Source organism: Hyaena hyaena, unplaced genomic scaffold (assembly GCF_003009895.1).
Source record: "Hyaena hyaena isolate Hyena2069 unplaced genomic scaffold, ASM300989v1 scaffold_809, whole genome shotgun sequence".
Taxonomy (NCBI): Eukaryota; Metazoa; Chordata; class Mammalia; order Carnivora; family Hyaenidae; genus Hyaena; species Hyaena hyaena.
The window spans coordinates 699,243-716,706 of NW_024081442.1; the positions used below are offsets into that span (position 1 = coordinate 699,243).

Below are 17,464 nucleotides of genomic sequence, written 5' to 3' on the forward strand. Positions count from 1 at the left end.
TCTCACGGTTCGTGGGTTCGAGCCCCGCGTCGGGCTCTGTGCTGACTGCCAGCTCGGAGCCCGGAGCCTGTTTCAGTCTGTGACTCCCTCTCTCTCTGACCCTCCCCTGCTCACGCTGTCTCTCTCTCTCTCTCTCCTAGAAATAAATAAAACATTTAAAAAAAACAGTTCAACGTGTGGACTACAGTATAAAACTTGAATGACACAATTATTTAAAATGAAATTTCTAATATATATTATTAAACTTTAAATACCATTTTAAAATCAGAAGAGCAACTATCTACACATCATTCTGATGAGGTAGTCCAAAAGCCTATACATTTACAACATTTTACTTTAAATGTAATCAGTTTATTTTTACTAAAAACAACTGCACATCTATCAACATTACAGTCTTATTCATAAGATTCCATTGGTATATAGTGTGCAAAACGAAATAAAGCCTGTGTATCTAAGAAAGAGATACAGTTAAACATGAAGAATAATTAATTTTGAATAGATTCCAATAAATAATGATAATGATGATTGCTGTCTCTATTGAGAGCATATGTTGTCCAAAACATTTGGCTGAAGATTAAATTTATACTCTTTTTATTTATTTATTTTATTTCTAGGAGAGAGAGAGAGAAACAGCGTGAGCAGGGGAGGGTCAGAGAGAGAGGGAGTGACAGACTCTGAAACAGGCTCCAGGCTCTGAGCTGGCAGTCAGCACAGAGCCCGACGTGGGGCTCGAACCCACGAACCGCGAGATCATGACCCAAGCAAAAGTCGGACGTTTAACCGACTAAGCCACCCATGAGTCCCTAAATTTACACTCTTAAACTAAAACAGAAAATTCTTATGAAGTATTATTATCATCTTTACTTTTAAATGGGTAAAATGAGTCTCAGCAATGTTAAGAGCTTGCTCTAAACAGAGTGAGGATTTGAACTCAAGGAGCAACAGGTTTTGACCACTGTAGTATAGTGTCTCAGTACAAACCTATGCCATTCCTAGGTAAAACCACAAAGTCATGTCATAGCAATAAGTTTATACATTGTTTATTGAGGAAAGAATTAGATCTAGTTTCAGATGGAAAGGCAGAATATTGAGCAGTTTATAATTCTTTATCACTACACAACAAAATTTCTTGCTGCTAATATTTTACCATAAAGGAAAGCAAAAAGCCAGACTCTGGGTTCTTTTCGTAGGTATTCTTAAGAACAATATAAATAAAATTTAGCCATGTATATCCTAAATTTAGCCACATATGTGCCAGATGGTATTCTTTAATTTTAATACTAAGGACATTCAATTCAAATTGTTTTTTCATTCTCTCTCTTCTTCTTCTCATCCTTTCTGTTGTCTGATTTCTTCCCTGAAATCACTGACAGAGTAGAAGAAAAAAGATAGGCATGTCTTCATTTTATCAACACCAAATCTATTGTCCCTCTGGTGTCGCACCCATATTCTCTGCTTCCTCTCCTGTTGGAATGGAGTAGGTGCCTTTTTTCTATATAAGGTCTTGTGCTGCTGGTATTAAGTCCTCTTTATTTCTCAAGGACTCTATTCCTAAATATTTCTTATCTCTTCTGAATTACCAGTTCCTCCTTCCTCAGTGGTCCATTCCCAATAGCATACAGACATACCTTATACCTTTCATCTTAAATAAACAAGCAAAACTCTTATTACATTTCCATTGTCTTCCAATTATTTTTCCCATTTCTCTCCTTTAATGGGAAACTTATTAAGTATCTTTCCTGAGGGAGTGATCTGTACAACTATTTCCAGTTTGATCATCAGCCTTGTATCTGATATGCTTACTAAGTTGTTCCTGTTAAATCTAGCTGCCAGATCCAGTGGTAACTTCGGTACCTTCTTTTTTCACAAATTTCTCAGCAAAGTGTGCACCAGCACATCATTCCTTCCTTTTTCAAGCACTTGTTTTCTTGGCCTCCAGGTCATCAGACTCTTCTAGTTTTCTTTTTGGCTTATTTGCTTGCTTTTTTTTTTTTTTTTTTTTTGTATTTTGGCTGTTTCTATTTTTTTCTATTCCTGATGACCAGGCTAGAATCCTTCAGGGATTAATATTCAATGTTTTGTTCCCTTCTTTGTACAGTTTCTTCCAGAATAACTTCATCTGACCCCATCATTTCAAATACTCTTTTTAGCCCAATGCCCCTCAATTTGTATATTCAGCCTTGATGTCTCTCCTGAGCTTGAGATCATGCAATTCAACTGCCTATTTAACTCCTTTAGGTAGATACCTAATAGGCCATTCAACTCACCATGACCAAAACTTTCATGAAATTATAAAATATTTTAATTTTCAGAATTTTGGAAATAAAACTGTAAAAAAACTTAAAGTTGCACCTGTATATATCATTTTTCCTATGCTATTAATGTCAGTAAAATAAATAACAGTTCCATTTTGAAAGTAAAAATTTCTCATTGCAAACTTCTAATTTATTATGGTATGCAGATAAAAATACCTTTGTTATAAATAAATTCTCCACAAAAGGTAAATACCACTGACATAATAGATAGGATATTAGCAAATATATAAAGTCTCATAATTTTTACTCTATTTTTATGCCAGTGATTCTACTTTATATGGTAGCATTTGACACCACTAAGTAGTACAGCATATAACTGAGTTCTCAACATTGTTACAACTCATCATTGCTATAAATATACTTCTGGCGTCTCATTTTATATTTGCTTTAATCTAATTGAGAGTGTAATTAAATTGGAAATATGTACCTCACCTGATACATATTTTACAATCCTAACTAGTGCATGTATAGATTTCAGGAATGATATGGATAGTAGCTTGAACCTTTATTCAGAGGTAATGTCTGAATTGTTATCTTAGTGACCTTAGGCGAATTAATGTTTCAGTTTTCTTATTCCATTGTTTTCTATAATAGAGAATAAATACACTAAAATCACTCCTAAGTCCCAGTGTATTCTTTCTAGTCAGAAAGTTGATTCTTTGGTATAAACTTGTTTATCTCAAGACCTTTCAAAAAAGTAAAACCTAGGATTTCATACCAATGAATAAGTAATGTTATCAGAAGCAAGAGAGACTCAGATTCTAGTCTCTACTACGGTAAGAAAGGACATTGATCATATTTTCACTTGTTCCCTGAATTTTAGCTGCCTCATCTCTAAAACTGGCATAGTAATATTTTACCTGCCTGAGTTAGTATCAGATAAAATCTTCAAGTTCTTTTCTAGCAATCATATAATCCTATGAAAATATCAATTCTGAATCACTAAAGACCAGTGGTTTTGTATTTTTTTGTAATAGCAGGAGACTTCAGCAAGGTCATAGTCCAAATTTGGTTTAAGTTTAAGTCCTAAGTTCCTCTCTTCCAGTTTTATTGCCTTATACTTTTATATGGACTGAGAAAAGGTGCTATATTCTATACTTCACTATCTGTAAGGAAATCAAGTTGGGTAATAGGAATATTTAACCTGGAAGGAAATCAATCAATCAGATAATATTTGGTAACCTAGAGGTGGATTTCATCCTGGAGTATTTTGCCCTTGATTGAGTTCTTGCTTAGTACAAGATCCATCAATTTTATAAAGAATGTTCAACATCATTATCAAGCCTACACTCTGCCAGCTCCTCTGAAATGTGACTATCTTTAGAATTTCATTATGTTTCTAAGGATATACCTAATGACATGGCAAGTCAGGTTAAAGTAGATGGCAGCATGACAGAGACACTCCCATCAACCTGGGAAGGAGACGACACTGCTAATGCATAAGATGCAAAAGGAACCTCATAGTCAGTGTTGTAGGATACTTCCAAGAACATAGAAATTTATTTTTATTTTTTAAATTTTTGTTAAAAATTTGTTAATGCTTACTTATTTTTGAGAGAGAGAGAATGCATGCAGCTGTGTGCATGCCTAGGAATACTTGAGGCAATTGATGTTACTGATTCTCTATTTAAAGCAATGACATGACTAATATAAAATTGAATTTGCTGAGCTATTTGTGAAGTTCTTCTATGGAAATTGGCATATAAACAATTTTCATATGCATGTGGAAGAAAATTTAGAATACAAAGTGATAAAATTAGTTTAATAGAGTTTTCATTTGCTCTAAATGAAATGTCATGCTTTTAAAGCAGATTTATGTCTTCTGGTTTTTACATGGTCATTGACACCACTATGGTCCCCATGTATGTTAATTAATATGCATTATGTGCAAGCTGCAGTTTCATAATCTTTTCTTTTCTTTTCTTTATAAATGTCTATTTATTTATTTTGAGAGAGAGAGAGTGAGCTAGCAGAAGCAGGGAAGGAGCAGAAAGAGAGAAACCCAAGCAGGCTCTGTTCTGATAGCACAGACACTGGAGCTCTATCTCATGCACCATGAGATCATGACCTGAGCTGAAATCGAGTCAATGCTCTATTGAGCTCTGAACTCTGAACTCGAGCTCTGACTGACCACTCAGGTGACCCACATAATCAATTTTATTTTTAATTTAGATGTTATTGGGATTTTTGATTATTAACATATAGCTATAATGAGCAATTTGTACATAATCCTTAACATATAAGTACTAAAAATCTTAAAACTATATAGTTTTAAGAAATGATAGTTAATCTAAACAGCTATTCTGATGATTTATTATTTGAAATTATGTAGGCAATTTGTTCATAAAACAATACTACATATCAATATCTTAAAATAATACACTCTTAGGGCTAAATTCCGAATTATCTCATCTTTATTATCATATACACTACATTCTCAGCCAAAATATCCTATCTTTCATATAACGTTAATAAATTAGTACAAAAAATGGCCCGTTGCTACCAATGATGTCATGGTGCCAGAGAGCATTTTCATTTAGGAAATAATTGCACTGAAAAAAGATATGTCTATAGAAGACAGGCATTTGAAAATAACCAAGACTGATTTAATATATTAGATATTTTAAAATGATGAAGCTGGAGTTATTACATGATCATGGCTTCAAATGACCACTTAATTATAGTTAATATTTTAGAATATAAAATTGCCCAGTATAATGTTAACATGAAACACAAGGCAATACAATTTCATGTAATTCAGTATTATACTGCCTTTTTTTTTTTTTTTGGTTGTACAGGAAAATAATCAGCATATGATCTTCCCTGTAAAACATTTTTATCTAAACATGTTTTATTGAAATGTGATTATGTTGAGATTCTCTGCTCCTTTTAAAAGTGTGTTTCTGGATACACTAAAATACTTTGATTTATAAATACTAACAAAAATATTCTAAGTTCTTTCCTGCTCTCTTTTTGGACTCAGTTTCAACTCTTTCAAAGATAAGTTTGTCTTATATCTTTATGGATTTCTGCTTAGACCCTTCTTGACAGTATCCTTTGGCTGAACTGACATGTGTTTTGGATGGCTTCCTTAAAAACTGATACATACATTTTGTAAAAATGTAAAAGTTTTTATTGTAAAAAGTCAATACATTCATTCTCAATAAACATGTACTCTAAAATTTTTAAATGTTTTTGTTTTGTTTTGTTTTGTTTTTTGAGAGAGAGAGAGAGAGGAAGAGACAGAGCACAAGTGGGAGAGGGGCAGAGAGAGAGGAAGACAGAATCCAAAGCAGGCTCCTGGCTCTGAGCTGTCAGCACAGAGTCCGACGCAGGGCTCAAACCTGTGAACTGCAAAATCATGACCTGAGCTGAAGTCTGATGCTTAACTGAGCCATCCAGGCATGCCTACACATGTATTTTTTAAAATCTCACTGCTGCCACAGTGTCTACTGCTTATGATTTAAAAAACTATTTCTATGATAAAATGAACAGTTGTGAATTGACCCCTAAACATAAATCACAAAAACACTCATGGCAAGGAGATGCAGACTGTATACTATAGCTTTCTAGTATATCTCCTGAATGTCTATTTCTGTGCATATTTCAAGAACACATTTTTCCTGCTAATCCTGCCAATTCTTGTCCTGACAGCTTTATGTATCTTTCAAACCTCAGCAAGACTATGACATAACTTGCTGTTATACAAAATGGCTTGCAGGGCAATTGCATTAAATGCCCCCACCCCCCCCACTATCTTCCAAGATCAGAATGAGTTAGGTATTCATATCCAGGAATAATTTATTTATCTACAAGTGCCCTATAAATTCTCCTGGAAAGGGAAGTGTGAATTACCTGGCATATGAAAAAGATGGTGAAATGCAGATGGTTATCAATGTTTGCTTTTCAAATTTAATCATGCATTATAATTACTCTGAGCACTATATACAAAACTACTATACTATACTACTATACACTACTAGATGAGATCAAATACAAAATATATGTCTAATAAATACACCTTGGGCATTTTAAAAGAATACTCGCCTAATATTGGTCCAAATAATGATACTTTATTAAAATAATTCAGATCCAAATGCCAAACCAGTTAGGATGCCAGAACAACATGCATAAATGAGGACTGTCCTGGGCACCTGGGCCATTTGGTAAATCTAATAGAATTTGCAAATAGTCCCAAAGCAGTACAGATGTGGAAGTGACTACTTCTGCCTAGGAGTTCATCAGTATCACACATATCATTGGCCTGGACCTTGGAAAATGGCAAAGAATTTATAGATTTTGAATGCAGACTGACGTGTTTCAGGAATATGGAAGAGAAGCAGAAATTTGAAGGACATCGTCCTCTCAGGACAGTGTAGTTGACAACTGGATGTGTATAAATGAGTAGTGAAGGAAGACACTGTCAGGTGTTTGGAGTGCAAATTGTGAAGGCTTTAAATATAAGTCCAGGCTTTGAACTTATGACTGTGTGCCCATTAGAAAAAAAATGAAACGGAGGGGTGATGTCTGATTTGTATTTTAAAAAACATCAGTCAGGTGGAAATGTAGAGAAAGTCTGGCTGGAGGGTTAATGATATGAGGGGCTTGTTGACTGTCCCAGCAATGCAAGCAGTGATAACGAAGATGAGAACAAAGGCAGGGGCACCATGCAGTCTTTTGAGGCTGGGAGACATCAATGTCTTCTGGCTAAGGGATCCATTTCCTTGAGAATCAACAGTATAAGCCATGGGCATTCGTAATTTGTATTACCCAGCAGGGGCAGATTCTTAACAGAGAGGTCAGAGAGTGAAGAACACAGAAAGTGCTCTGTCAAAATCAACTATACTGTGGGCAAATAACAGCATGATACCCCAAAGATGCCTTCCCTGTGGAACTAAAGTGGGACGGGAGAGGCAGATTACACAGTTAAGCAAGAGATACAGAGGCTGACTGCTGAGAACCAAGGACAGCACATAGGACACAGCATGAGCAGTGTCAGACTTAAGTAGCTCTGATTAAGAAAAGTGCCTCATAGACTTAACACCAAGAGGCAACATGACAATCTGCAAAGAATGAACAGATCATGAAATGGAAGGCATGTGGCTGCTGAGAGTGGCTTGATGAAGATTACAAAGTTGGTGTGTGGCCTACATTTCAGTTACATTCCTTTGCACCAAGTTCAGTGAAATAAATTTTATTGGTTGCATTTTTGTTGAAGACTCTTCTGCTAGCATTGTCTGATTTGTTTTTCTTTTTAAAATGTGGGGCGCCTGGGTGGCTTAGTCGGTTAAGCGTCCGACTTTCGCTTGGGTCATGATCTCGCGGTTCGTGGGTTCGAGCCCCGCGTCGGGCTCTGTGCTGACTGCCAGCTCGGAGCCTGGAGCCTGTTTCAGTCTGTGACTCCCTCTCTCTCTGACCCTCCCCTGCTCACGCTGTCTCTCTCTCTCTCTCTCCTAGAAATAAATAAAAAAAAACATAAAAAAAAAAATTTAAAATGTATTATTTGACACTCACTAAACAACAGCTATTTGCTCAAAAGGGGACTGGGTATTGTGGAGGTGGGGGAGAGGGGAGAGAATACAAGTTCTGATTTAATTAAAATGATAACAGCTTGATTTGTCTATGACTGTTCTGGTTTATGCTTGTTGCCCAGCTTAGTTTTAAATAGTGTCTCCCTTCACTCTCAACAATCATCTTAGATTTGGACAGTAAATTATATGCTTGTCTTAAATAGAATCATTTTCTTTATAGATATTTAGGGAGGCAAAGTATTTACAAGATATTTGGGGAGCAAAGATCGCATAATGAAAACATCTTCAGAACAATAATTGATAAACTATTCTCATTTTTGGGAAAAAATACAGCTAGTGCTTAGGGCATGGGATGAAATGTTTTAGAAAGGGAGGTCAGGAAATGTTTCATAAAGAGAAGGCATGGTGCTGAGTCTGGAAGAATGAGAAAGACTTAAGGAAAAGGAGCAGAGGGGCACCTGGGTGATTCAGTCAGTTAAGCCTCTGACATTCGCTCAGGTCATGATCTCATGGTTTGGTTTGTGGGTTGAACCCTTGCATTGGGCTCAGTGCTGACAGATCAGAGCCTGGAGCCTGCTTGGGATTCAGTGTCCCCCTCTTTCTCTGCCCCCTCCCATTCTCGCTCTCGCTCTCTCAAAAAATAAATAAACATTAAAAAATAAAAGGAAATGGAGCAGAAAAAACTCTTAGGGTGAAAGAATTTTAGACAGAAAGCTGTGTGTGTGTGTGTGTGTGTGTGTGTGTGTGTGTGTATGAGTACATGTCTGTATTTATGAACCAAGAAGATTTGCCTGGGTGAAAAGGAAAATGCAATTGTGGAATAACGGTAGATAAATATGTTTAATGACTGGTCCTTAATAGATTCTCCCATAGTAAATGAACAAATGAATGAATGGGTAACATGATTCAAATTTAGATAGGGAAGAAGACTTTGGGTGAGCCACTGAATTGGCAGACTCAACAGTGCAGGCCAAATTTCACCTGCAGTAGCAGTTTATTGGCCTATAGTCTGTTAACATTTTCTTTAAGATTGATGGTTTACTTTGAAACTTAGCTGACTTAACATAAAACTCCTTATTTTTTTTTTTTTTTACAAATAGTTTATTGTCAAATTAGTTTCCACATAACACTCAGTGCTCATCCCCATAAGTGTCCTCCTCTATGCCCATCCCCCCCTCCCCCCCACATCCATCAGTCCTCAGTTTTTGTCAGCATTCAAGAGTCTCTCATGGTTTGCCTCTCTCCGTTTCCCCCACCATTTCCCCCCTTCTTCTCCCCCTTGGTCCTCCGTCAAGTTCCTCCTAATCCTCCTATACGTGCAAACATATGATATTTGTCCTTCTCTGCCTGATTTATTTCGCTCAGCATAACACCCTCAAGGTCCATCCATGTTGCGACACATGGCCAGATTTCATTCTTTCTCATTGCCATGTAGTATTCCATGGTATAGATAAACCACATCTTCTTGATCCATTAATCTGTTGATGTAAAACTCCTTATTTTAAGTTCTACTTTAAAAGTAGCTTTTCTATAGAATAGGGCAAAATGACTATAGCCAGAGGGGGCAATGGTCCCTTTTAAATGGGCATGCATGCATTCCAGCTTTGGCTCATTCCTCCTCACTGCTTCGCTGGTGTAAGATGTGGAAAATTGGGAACATAATCTGAAACACCAGCTGATTAAATTGAAGGACTTCATTGTAACTAGTAATTTATAACTAAAACCTCTCTATTTCCTCTAGCATAGGATCTACATAATAATGACTGGACAATAATGGCAATAACTGGTATTAATTTACTAGGCACCTGGCACAGCAAAAAGCTCCTTTCAGCCACATGTGGACTTGAGCCCCAGCCCCAGGTATCCATTAGCACTATGACCTTGAACAAAGTAGTTCACATTCTGAGCCTCACAGTGTTTATGTGAGGAATGGTGAAAACCAAATATAAATCTTATGGCTTTAATGAGGATTAAATGAGATTATGTATATAAAGCACTTAACATGTTTTCTGGTACACCAAGAAAGGTCTCATTCATGAAAAGAATATTTTTTGCGTTTGAAATCTGGACACTTGGAAAGCCATATAAAGATGAGTAAAAGAAGATATCTAAAAAAGGGATTTATTTTCATTGATTGATGCTTTTCATAATATATTCACCCTCCAAGTAATTTCATTTCAATGGGTAGGGTTTTGTTTGTTTGTTTGTTTGTTTTTTTTGGTCTCAGATCACTAGTACAAATTTCTATGCATCTTAAAAGAATATTATGAAGACAGATTTATTAAAGTTCTGGTACAATATATATTGTTTCTTTAAATGCCTTATAAATACAATAAATCTAAAAATGCATTACTGTTAAATTACTGACTTATCTGCATTAAACATTCCTGGAAATATATATATATAACAGCCTGTTATCTACTGAGCAGATGAATGTGGCATTCATGAATGCTAGCCTTAAACAAGTTTTCACATGAGTGTAGTCACACTGAGTCACAATAGCCATTTAAGTATAAAATTTATATGTTACTAATTAAAGGTAAAGAAAAGGAGAGCTATTAGTTGCCAAATTAGAAGGAACTTAAATTGAACAGCAGTCAATCTCTGACAAATTGTCATATCTTCATAAAAAGGAGAAATAAACAGTAAAAATAGAAGATATAAATATGACAAAAATTCAATTGGTAAGTTTTTTAGAATTAGCAGCCATTTACGGTCACTGATTATATGATAATTTCATTTTTCATTCTTCTTCTCAAAAGATAAAGCATGATTTTATAGATACTGGCTCTTCTATACTGATTCACACCTCTCACAAAAGCTTGGTTTTCACAATACAAAACAATTCATTTATGTTATTCAATTAGGTCAAACAACTCTGTTCCATGAACCCAAAGTCTGCCGAGTTGTTTAATTGTATTAACCAGTTCTTTACCTAAGTGTTATATATTTTGTGGAGAGTAATTTCAAAAGTTCTTTATGCTTATTTTACTTTTTAAAAAATATTTCCATATTACATTTACTCATATAGTAAAAATATTTCACTGAACACCAACTATATACTTTATACCAAACACTGTGTACACACGATCGTGTTACATTTTAATAATGTATTTTATGAGATAAGATTATTATGCTATGTGCATTAGAAAACCCAGCCTAAGATGATGTGGTCAGGTACACAAAGTCAGCAGTTAGTAAAGAGTCAAGACTTGGATTCAGGCACATTTCGGGAATACTGGTTTGCATGCTTTCCACAGATGTTCTTAAAAAATTGTCATATATTTCTGTTATTGGGATTTTTAGAGGCTATAAAATTAGAAAGTCCATTAGATAATTTTCCCAAAGAGGTGATCAATGCTGGCAATAAAAGTAAAAATATAATAATTAAAATTTTTAAGTTTTTTTTCATTTTTTTTCCAGCCACTAAGCAAAAATCGCTTTTACAGAACAACATATATTTAGCCACTTAGCAGTACCATAAAATGAAAAAAAGAGAAAAAGTGCTGTGAACACTGGTAATTACTTACAATGAATGACATTTCATTGTTATAGGAAGTCTTTAATTTAGAAGTAGCTCTAAAATATTTTGTCAAAGGTATCTGGGAATATATAATTAAGATCTTTAAAAGAGAAAAACAAAATTAGTAAAAATATAGGATTCCTTTTTTGTAAAGGCAAGTATTCATTTCCTCCCTTATCTACAAGAATTTCACATTTTGAAATATTCAATTTTATGGTAAATTGAAATTTCAAGTTTTTGTAATGTAATCATTTCATTTGCCAAATTACTTTAGCATCACTTTTACTTAAAAAAAAATGGTTTGACCATTAGATAGAAGGTCTCAACAATTAACTGATTAATTCCAAGTTAATTATATCTTTTTTCCAAGTATATTTTAACTTAACTGAAGATGAATAGGAACACCAGAAATAAGAATATTTAGGATAGTTAAAATTTAAAAATTAAAAGTATGGGCAGGAAAGTTAAAGTACTATTTGAATAGCATTCCTATTTTTTATTTAAGAAATAAAATAATAACTTACTTGAAAACTGAATTGCAAATCCAGATTTGCTGATATAAAAATCTGTGTCAAACTGGATGGTGACTATGTTGAGAGTGCTATGAATTCCTTCAGGAATAAGAGATCCACTGATTTCCTTTAAGAGCATCTCATTTTCTGGTGGGCCATCCCAAACTCGGAGTATATCATGTGATGCTTCCGTATCAAAAGCAAGAAACTGTAGGCTGTGGAAGAACCATATATCTCTATTTAATTATCTCAAGCACAGATTCAGTTTTAAATAAAAAGTATAATAGATATGCATCTTTAATTTTATTAGATATTTCTTTTATTCTATCAGATAAAAAATGAATTAGGTAAACAGCATGTATATAACCTTAATACATATTTCTTAACAGTATAATTTATTTTTCTAGAATATGATTAAAAGTACTATTATATCACCTTGGCAAATTATAGAGATTTCAGATCTACAGTCTTTTCTGTGCTCATAAATTTTTTAAAAAAGTTTTAAACATTTTTATTTATTTTTGAGAGATAGAGACAGTGTGTGAGCAGGAAAAGGGCAGGGAGAGAGGGAAAACACAGGCTCCAAACCAGGCTCCAGACTCTGAGCTGTCAGCATAGAACTGGTGTGGGGATCAGACACACAAACCATGAGATCATGACATGAACCGAAGTCGGACCCTTAACTGACTGAGCGACCCAGGCGCCCATGTGTTATGCATTTTAATTGTAGCCGCAATAGGTGACACTTCTGGAGCATCTAGTACATGCCAGGTGCTGATGGAGAATCTAGTACATTCCAGGCACTGTGCAAAAATGCATTACATAGACTTTGTTTGTTTAATGATTATAATGACTCAATGAAGCAGGAACATATTTTATCTTAATTCTATAAATGTAGCGAATAGAGTTGAGAGAAATTAAATAAAATTATCCAAAGGGTTGCAGAATCATGAATTGAACTCGTTTTTTGAGTCCATAGTATATATTTTTATTGATATTTCAAATTTGCTTTATCAGAATCAAATGAGATTTATTCAAGGAATGCAAGAATGAGTTCATTTTAAAAAATCAATCAAGGGGAGCCTGGGTGGCTCAGTCGATTAAGCGTCCGACCTTGGCTCAGGTCATGATCTCGCAGTCCGTGAGTTCAGGCCTGCATCGGGCTCTGTGCTGACAACTAGCTCAGAGCCAGGAGCCTGTTTCAGATTCTGTGTTTCCTTCTCTCTCTGACCCTCCCCTGCTCACGCTGTCTCTCCCTCTCTCAGAAATAACTAAAACATTAAAAAAATCAATCAGTACATTTCACCACTGATATAAGGAAAAACTTACATGAAGTATACAGAAAAAGAATCTTTTAAAAATTCAACATTATAATCACACCGAGGAATCTAAGAATAAAGGAGTTCCTCAATGTGAAAATTAATGTCTACCCAAACTTAATTCCCCCAAAATGCATAAAAACCAAAAAAACACACATTTTTGTGTGAAATCTGCTTTATATCTAATCTAGACATAATTTGTGTCTGATATTCTTCGTGGTCTGCACCAAAAATTAGAAATCCAATTACAGCAACATGCTCCACTCTTTCTCTACATATATCACAGTCATGTTTGATATGTGAAATGTCACAGCTTTCACTTTGCATTGCAATTTAATATCCAATATTATTCTTTAATTAAAAAAATTCCAGAATCCTGTTGAATTTAACATTTTTAAGTTTACTAATTCTAATATTAAATAAAACAATGTATGATCTGTACTAAAGGAAAAGAGACTGACGGTTGATCTGATGCAGTCTATCTTGAGTTCTGCAAATTTCCTTGTAAAAGTAATATATCCATTCACCTCAGACAACGCATGGAGTACACCTTTCAGCATGTTGATGAAAAATAACACTTGTTTTCCATAACCACCTTCACCACACAGAAGCCTGTCTGTAATTTTACTTATATAAAGCTGCAATTCTAAAATTTAAAGTCATTGTTCTGAGAGTGATAGCACACCAGCCAGCTCAAATTAGGTCTGAAAGGAAGATTTATTTGTTCATACATTAATCTGTCCCCCATCATAACGCACAGCAGTTCAATTAGGATTTAGAGAACGTGATAATTTTGGAAAGCTGACTGGTACTGTTTTAGGAGGTGATGGTTCTACCCTCCTCAAAGGGTCAATAATGTGAAGAACTGTGAGTCACCTAACTAAATTCATCAGGGAAGGGAAATCAAGCAGAGTTAAAGGGTTAGAGAATTATGCTCCAGAGATGTGCCTAAATCCAGGGAAGACAGGGAATAGTTACTGAGTCCCATTCTATCCTCATTTCTTTCAAATGTTCTTAAGGCTGAATTTACAATAATGACCTGTACAATTTTGTATCCCTATCAAAATGGTGGACTTAGCATCTTGAATCATCAAGAATTGAAAGATTAAAGTCCCAAAGAAGTAGAAAAAATTCTCAATCTCTGTGGTCTAGTAAAACTATGAATCTAGGGGTTATATGAGCTACCATTGTGACAATAATCATGCTTATGAAACTTTCTATACTTTAAAGAAATGAAGACCAGGTTCTTCTTGGCCCAGGCTAAAGATATGGACAAATCTTGATGTTTGATATTGTATATATATTTAGGCTGATCAGAAATTTCAGATTCCCCAGGAATTCTGAGAAAATAAAATCCATTTACCTGACGATGTTTCCTGGATCTACCTCAATCATCCACATGCAACGCAGATTATTGTCATATGGAAAGGGATAACCAGGAGATAAGATTCTTCCTGAAGATTCTCCTTTAAAACGACCTCCACATTCAGCTAAATAATAATAATAATAATAATAATAGTAATAACAATAATAATAATACATGAAGTCACAATTTAATGCCAATCTTTGCAAAACAGTCTATGAATTTCTCAAAAATATATTTTTTTTCATCTTAAGGAAAATAAGGATTGATTATCCCTCTTCTTAAAACAATGCATTTGTATATGCTTTCTCAGATTAATATATTGATTGAAGCAAAAATATATTATATAGTAAAGCAATAAAGTCTCAAGTCAGATCACATAAAAGATACTAAACTAGGGAATAAAAAAAGGACACACTGAAAAACTCCGAGTTTAGGCATTCAAAGATTTTAAGATGTGTTGTTACATAATGATAATTTAAAACAGGGAAACAGATGGCAAGTTGCTCACTGCTCGTTGGTTGTAGGCTGAATAATTTATCATCTTGCTACCCCACCTCTGAGAAAAACTAATCTTTACTGCAGTCCCTCAGGTCTTCTAAATTTCATTGTCCTTTTATTCCCCTTTAAATCACTCTAAACTCTTTCCTTTTTAACCTCCCCAAAGTCAAAGTGGCATTTTTATTAGATTTCTCACTTCAGTAAAATCTAGTTTAATGAGTCCCTAAATTTTATAAAACTCATCAAATCAAAATATAAGTATTGTTATACTATGTATATATATGTACATACATATATATATAAAATATATAAATATATATATATTTAATCTTTTGGGGGATTTCCTCTCCATTTGAATGCTATTTAATATATGGGGATGTCTGTAGAGGTTTTACTTCAGTAAATAGATAATCTAGGAAGAATTCTCTGTATTGGAGATGACAGAAAATAAGTGTTGCAGTTAGTATATTGCTCTACATCTCTAACTCTAGAAACAAGGATAACACTGTGTAATACATAACACGTTTGAAAATTCTCCAGATTATTTCCTACCAAAAAGTAAACCAAACCAAAACATTTTACTTTTTGCTTAAATATTTGAAAGTGCTTCTATATTTGTTTTTCTTGTTCTCTGCACTGTTTCTATCTTACTTACATTCAGTGACTGAATTATTCTTCCTGGTTTTGTTTTGGAAAACACCTAATGGCAATTGAATTTAATGGCTCACAATGTATAGTCTCTATTCCTATGGGTAAATTTATTTCATGGATTTTACATATTATATTTTACCACATTGTGATGATTAGTTTAGCTGTCCTTGGTTAGGCTATAGTACCCAGTTATTTAATCAAACACTAGTGTTAACATGCAAGTATTTTATAGATGTGGTTAATATCTACAATCAGTTGACGCTAATTAAAAGAAGTTTTCCTTGATAATGTGGGTAGCCCTCATCTGGTCAATGTGAAGACCTTGAGAGCAAAAAACAGTTTTAGGGGAAAAAGAAATTCTCCTTCACGACTGCAGCATTGAAAAACAGTTTTAGGGGAAAATACTGCAGCATTGACTTCTGCCTGCATTTCCAGCCTTTTGACTTTTCCTGTGTATTTTGGACTTGTCATCTCCTACAACTGCTTGAGTCAATTCCTTAAAATAAATAAGTCTCTTACATAGATAGATACATAGACATATAGATATAAAGATATGTAGACAGATCAATCTAGATTTAGATATTCTACTCCTTCTATTTCACTGGAGAATGTTGACTGATATACACACTGACAGAGGACTAAGCAACTTTATTTTGTATTGCAATGTTAATTTAATTTATAAGAACAAATGTGTTATTTTTAAAGTAAATAAGGAGATATCAGTATTTAAGACGTTGCCATCACTTATTTAGATTTTTCTCATTTTTAACAAAAATTGTGCTGGATAACCTTCAACTATGTAACTATATTAATTCATTATTATATCGTTTCTTTATAAATATTTTAATGTTTTTTATTTATTTCTGAGAGAGAGAGAGAGAGAAACATCATGAACAGGGAAGGGTCAGAGAGAGAGGGAGACACAGAATCTGCAACAGGCTCCAGGCACTGAGCTAGTTGTCAGCACAGAGCCAGTTGCAGGGCTCGAACCCATGAACTGTGAGATCATGACCTGAGCCAAAGTTGGATGCTTAACCGACTGAGCCACCCAGGCGCCCCCATTTCTTTATAATTATCACTATTATGGCGTACCTTTACTATGAGAACAGACTTGATACTTCATTACTCAAGATTAGTTTTTAACCAATTAAAGGACAAATTAGGGTTGTGTGTACTATGTTGTATCTTGAATTTAAACATATTTTCTCCATATTTCTTTTCTACAAACATTACCAGTCATTTTGACTTCAAATGAGCCAGTGTGATATGCCATAACACTACAGTTCATATTCTAACAGAAGACATATATTTTCAGTATAAAAATAGAATGGTGCTTAAAGACGGTATATAGGTTAAATCCTCTGGCTATGGTGTTTCAAAAATTATTTTTTTGATCCATGTATAAGCTTCAGAAACATAATTATCTAGAAATAACCCATACAATTGAGAAAGTTTCTTATTTGACAGAGGCAAATATTGGATATTTGAGGTTATTTAAGGATAATGGATATTTAAGGTTAGTGAGCACATAAAATTATGATGCTAGACCAGGTAGTAAAGCTATTAATTGTTGCCAGTAGAGAACACCATCTAAAATAGAATTTCATCTTCTGTTTTCATAGTAATCATCAGCATGACATTCCATGTGTCCAACTGTCTTCAGCTGTTATTCCTGACTATCCTTCGTTAAAAAGAAAAACATATATGTAAGTTTACCCTTCTTGTGAAATCTTGAGCAGTATCAAGTCA

At 34.4% G+C, this 17,464-nt stretch overlaps 1 protein-coding gene across 1 annotated transcript in view; it reads right to left on the bottom strand.

Moving 5' to 3' along the window:
* Positions 1-17,464, bottom strand: part of CSMD3 (CUB and Sushi multiple domains 3) — a gene marked incomplete at its 5' end in the record, with an annotated part of 448,395 nt that overhangs the window by 295,251 nt on the left and 135,680 nt on the right. Inside the window, 2 exons of the mRNA XM_039219338.1 lie at positions 11,894-12,096; positions 14,564-14,690. Of these exons, the coding sequence (XP_039075269.1) occupies positions 11,894-12,096; positions 14,564-14,690 (330 nt within the window). The remainder of the gene's footprint in view (positions 1-11,893; positions 12,097-14,563; positions 14,691-17,464) is intronic.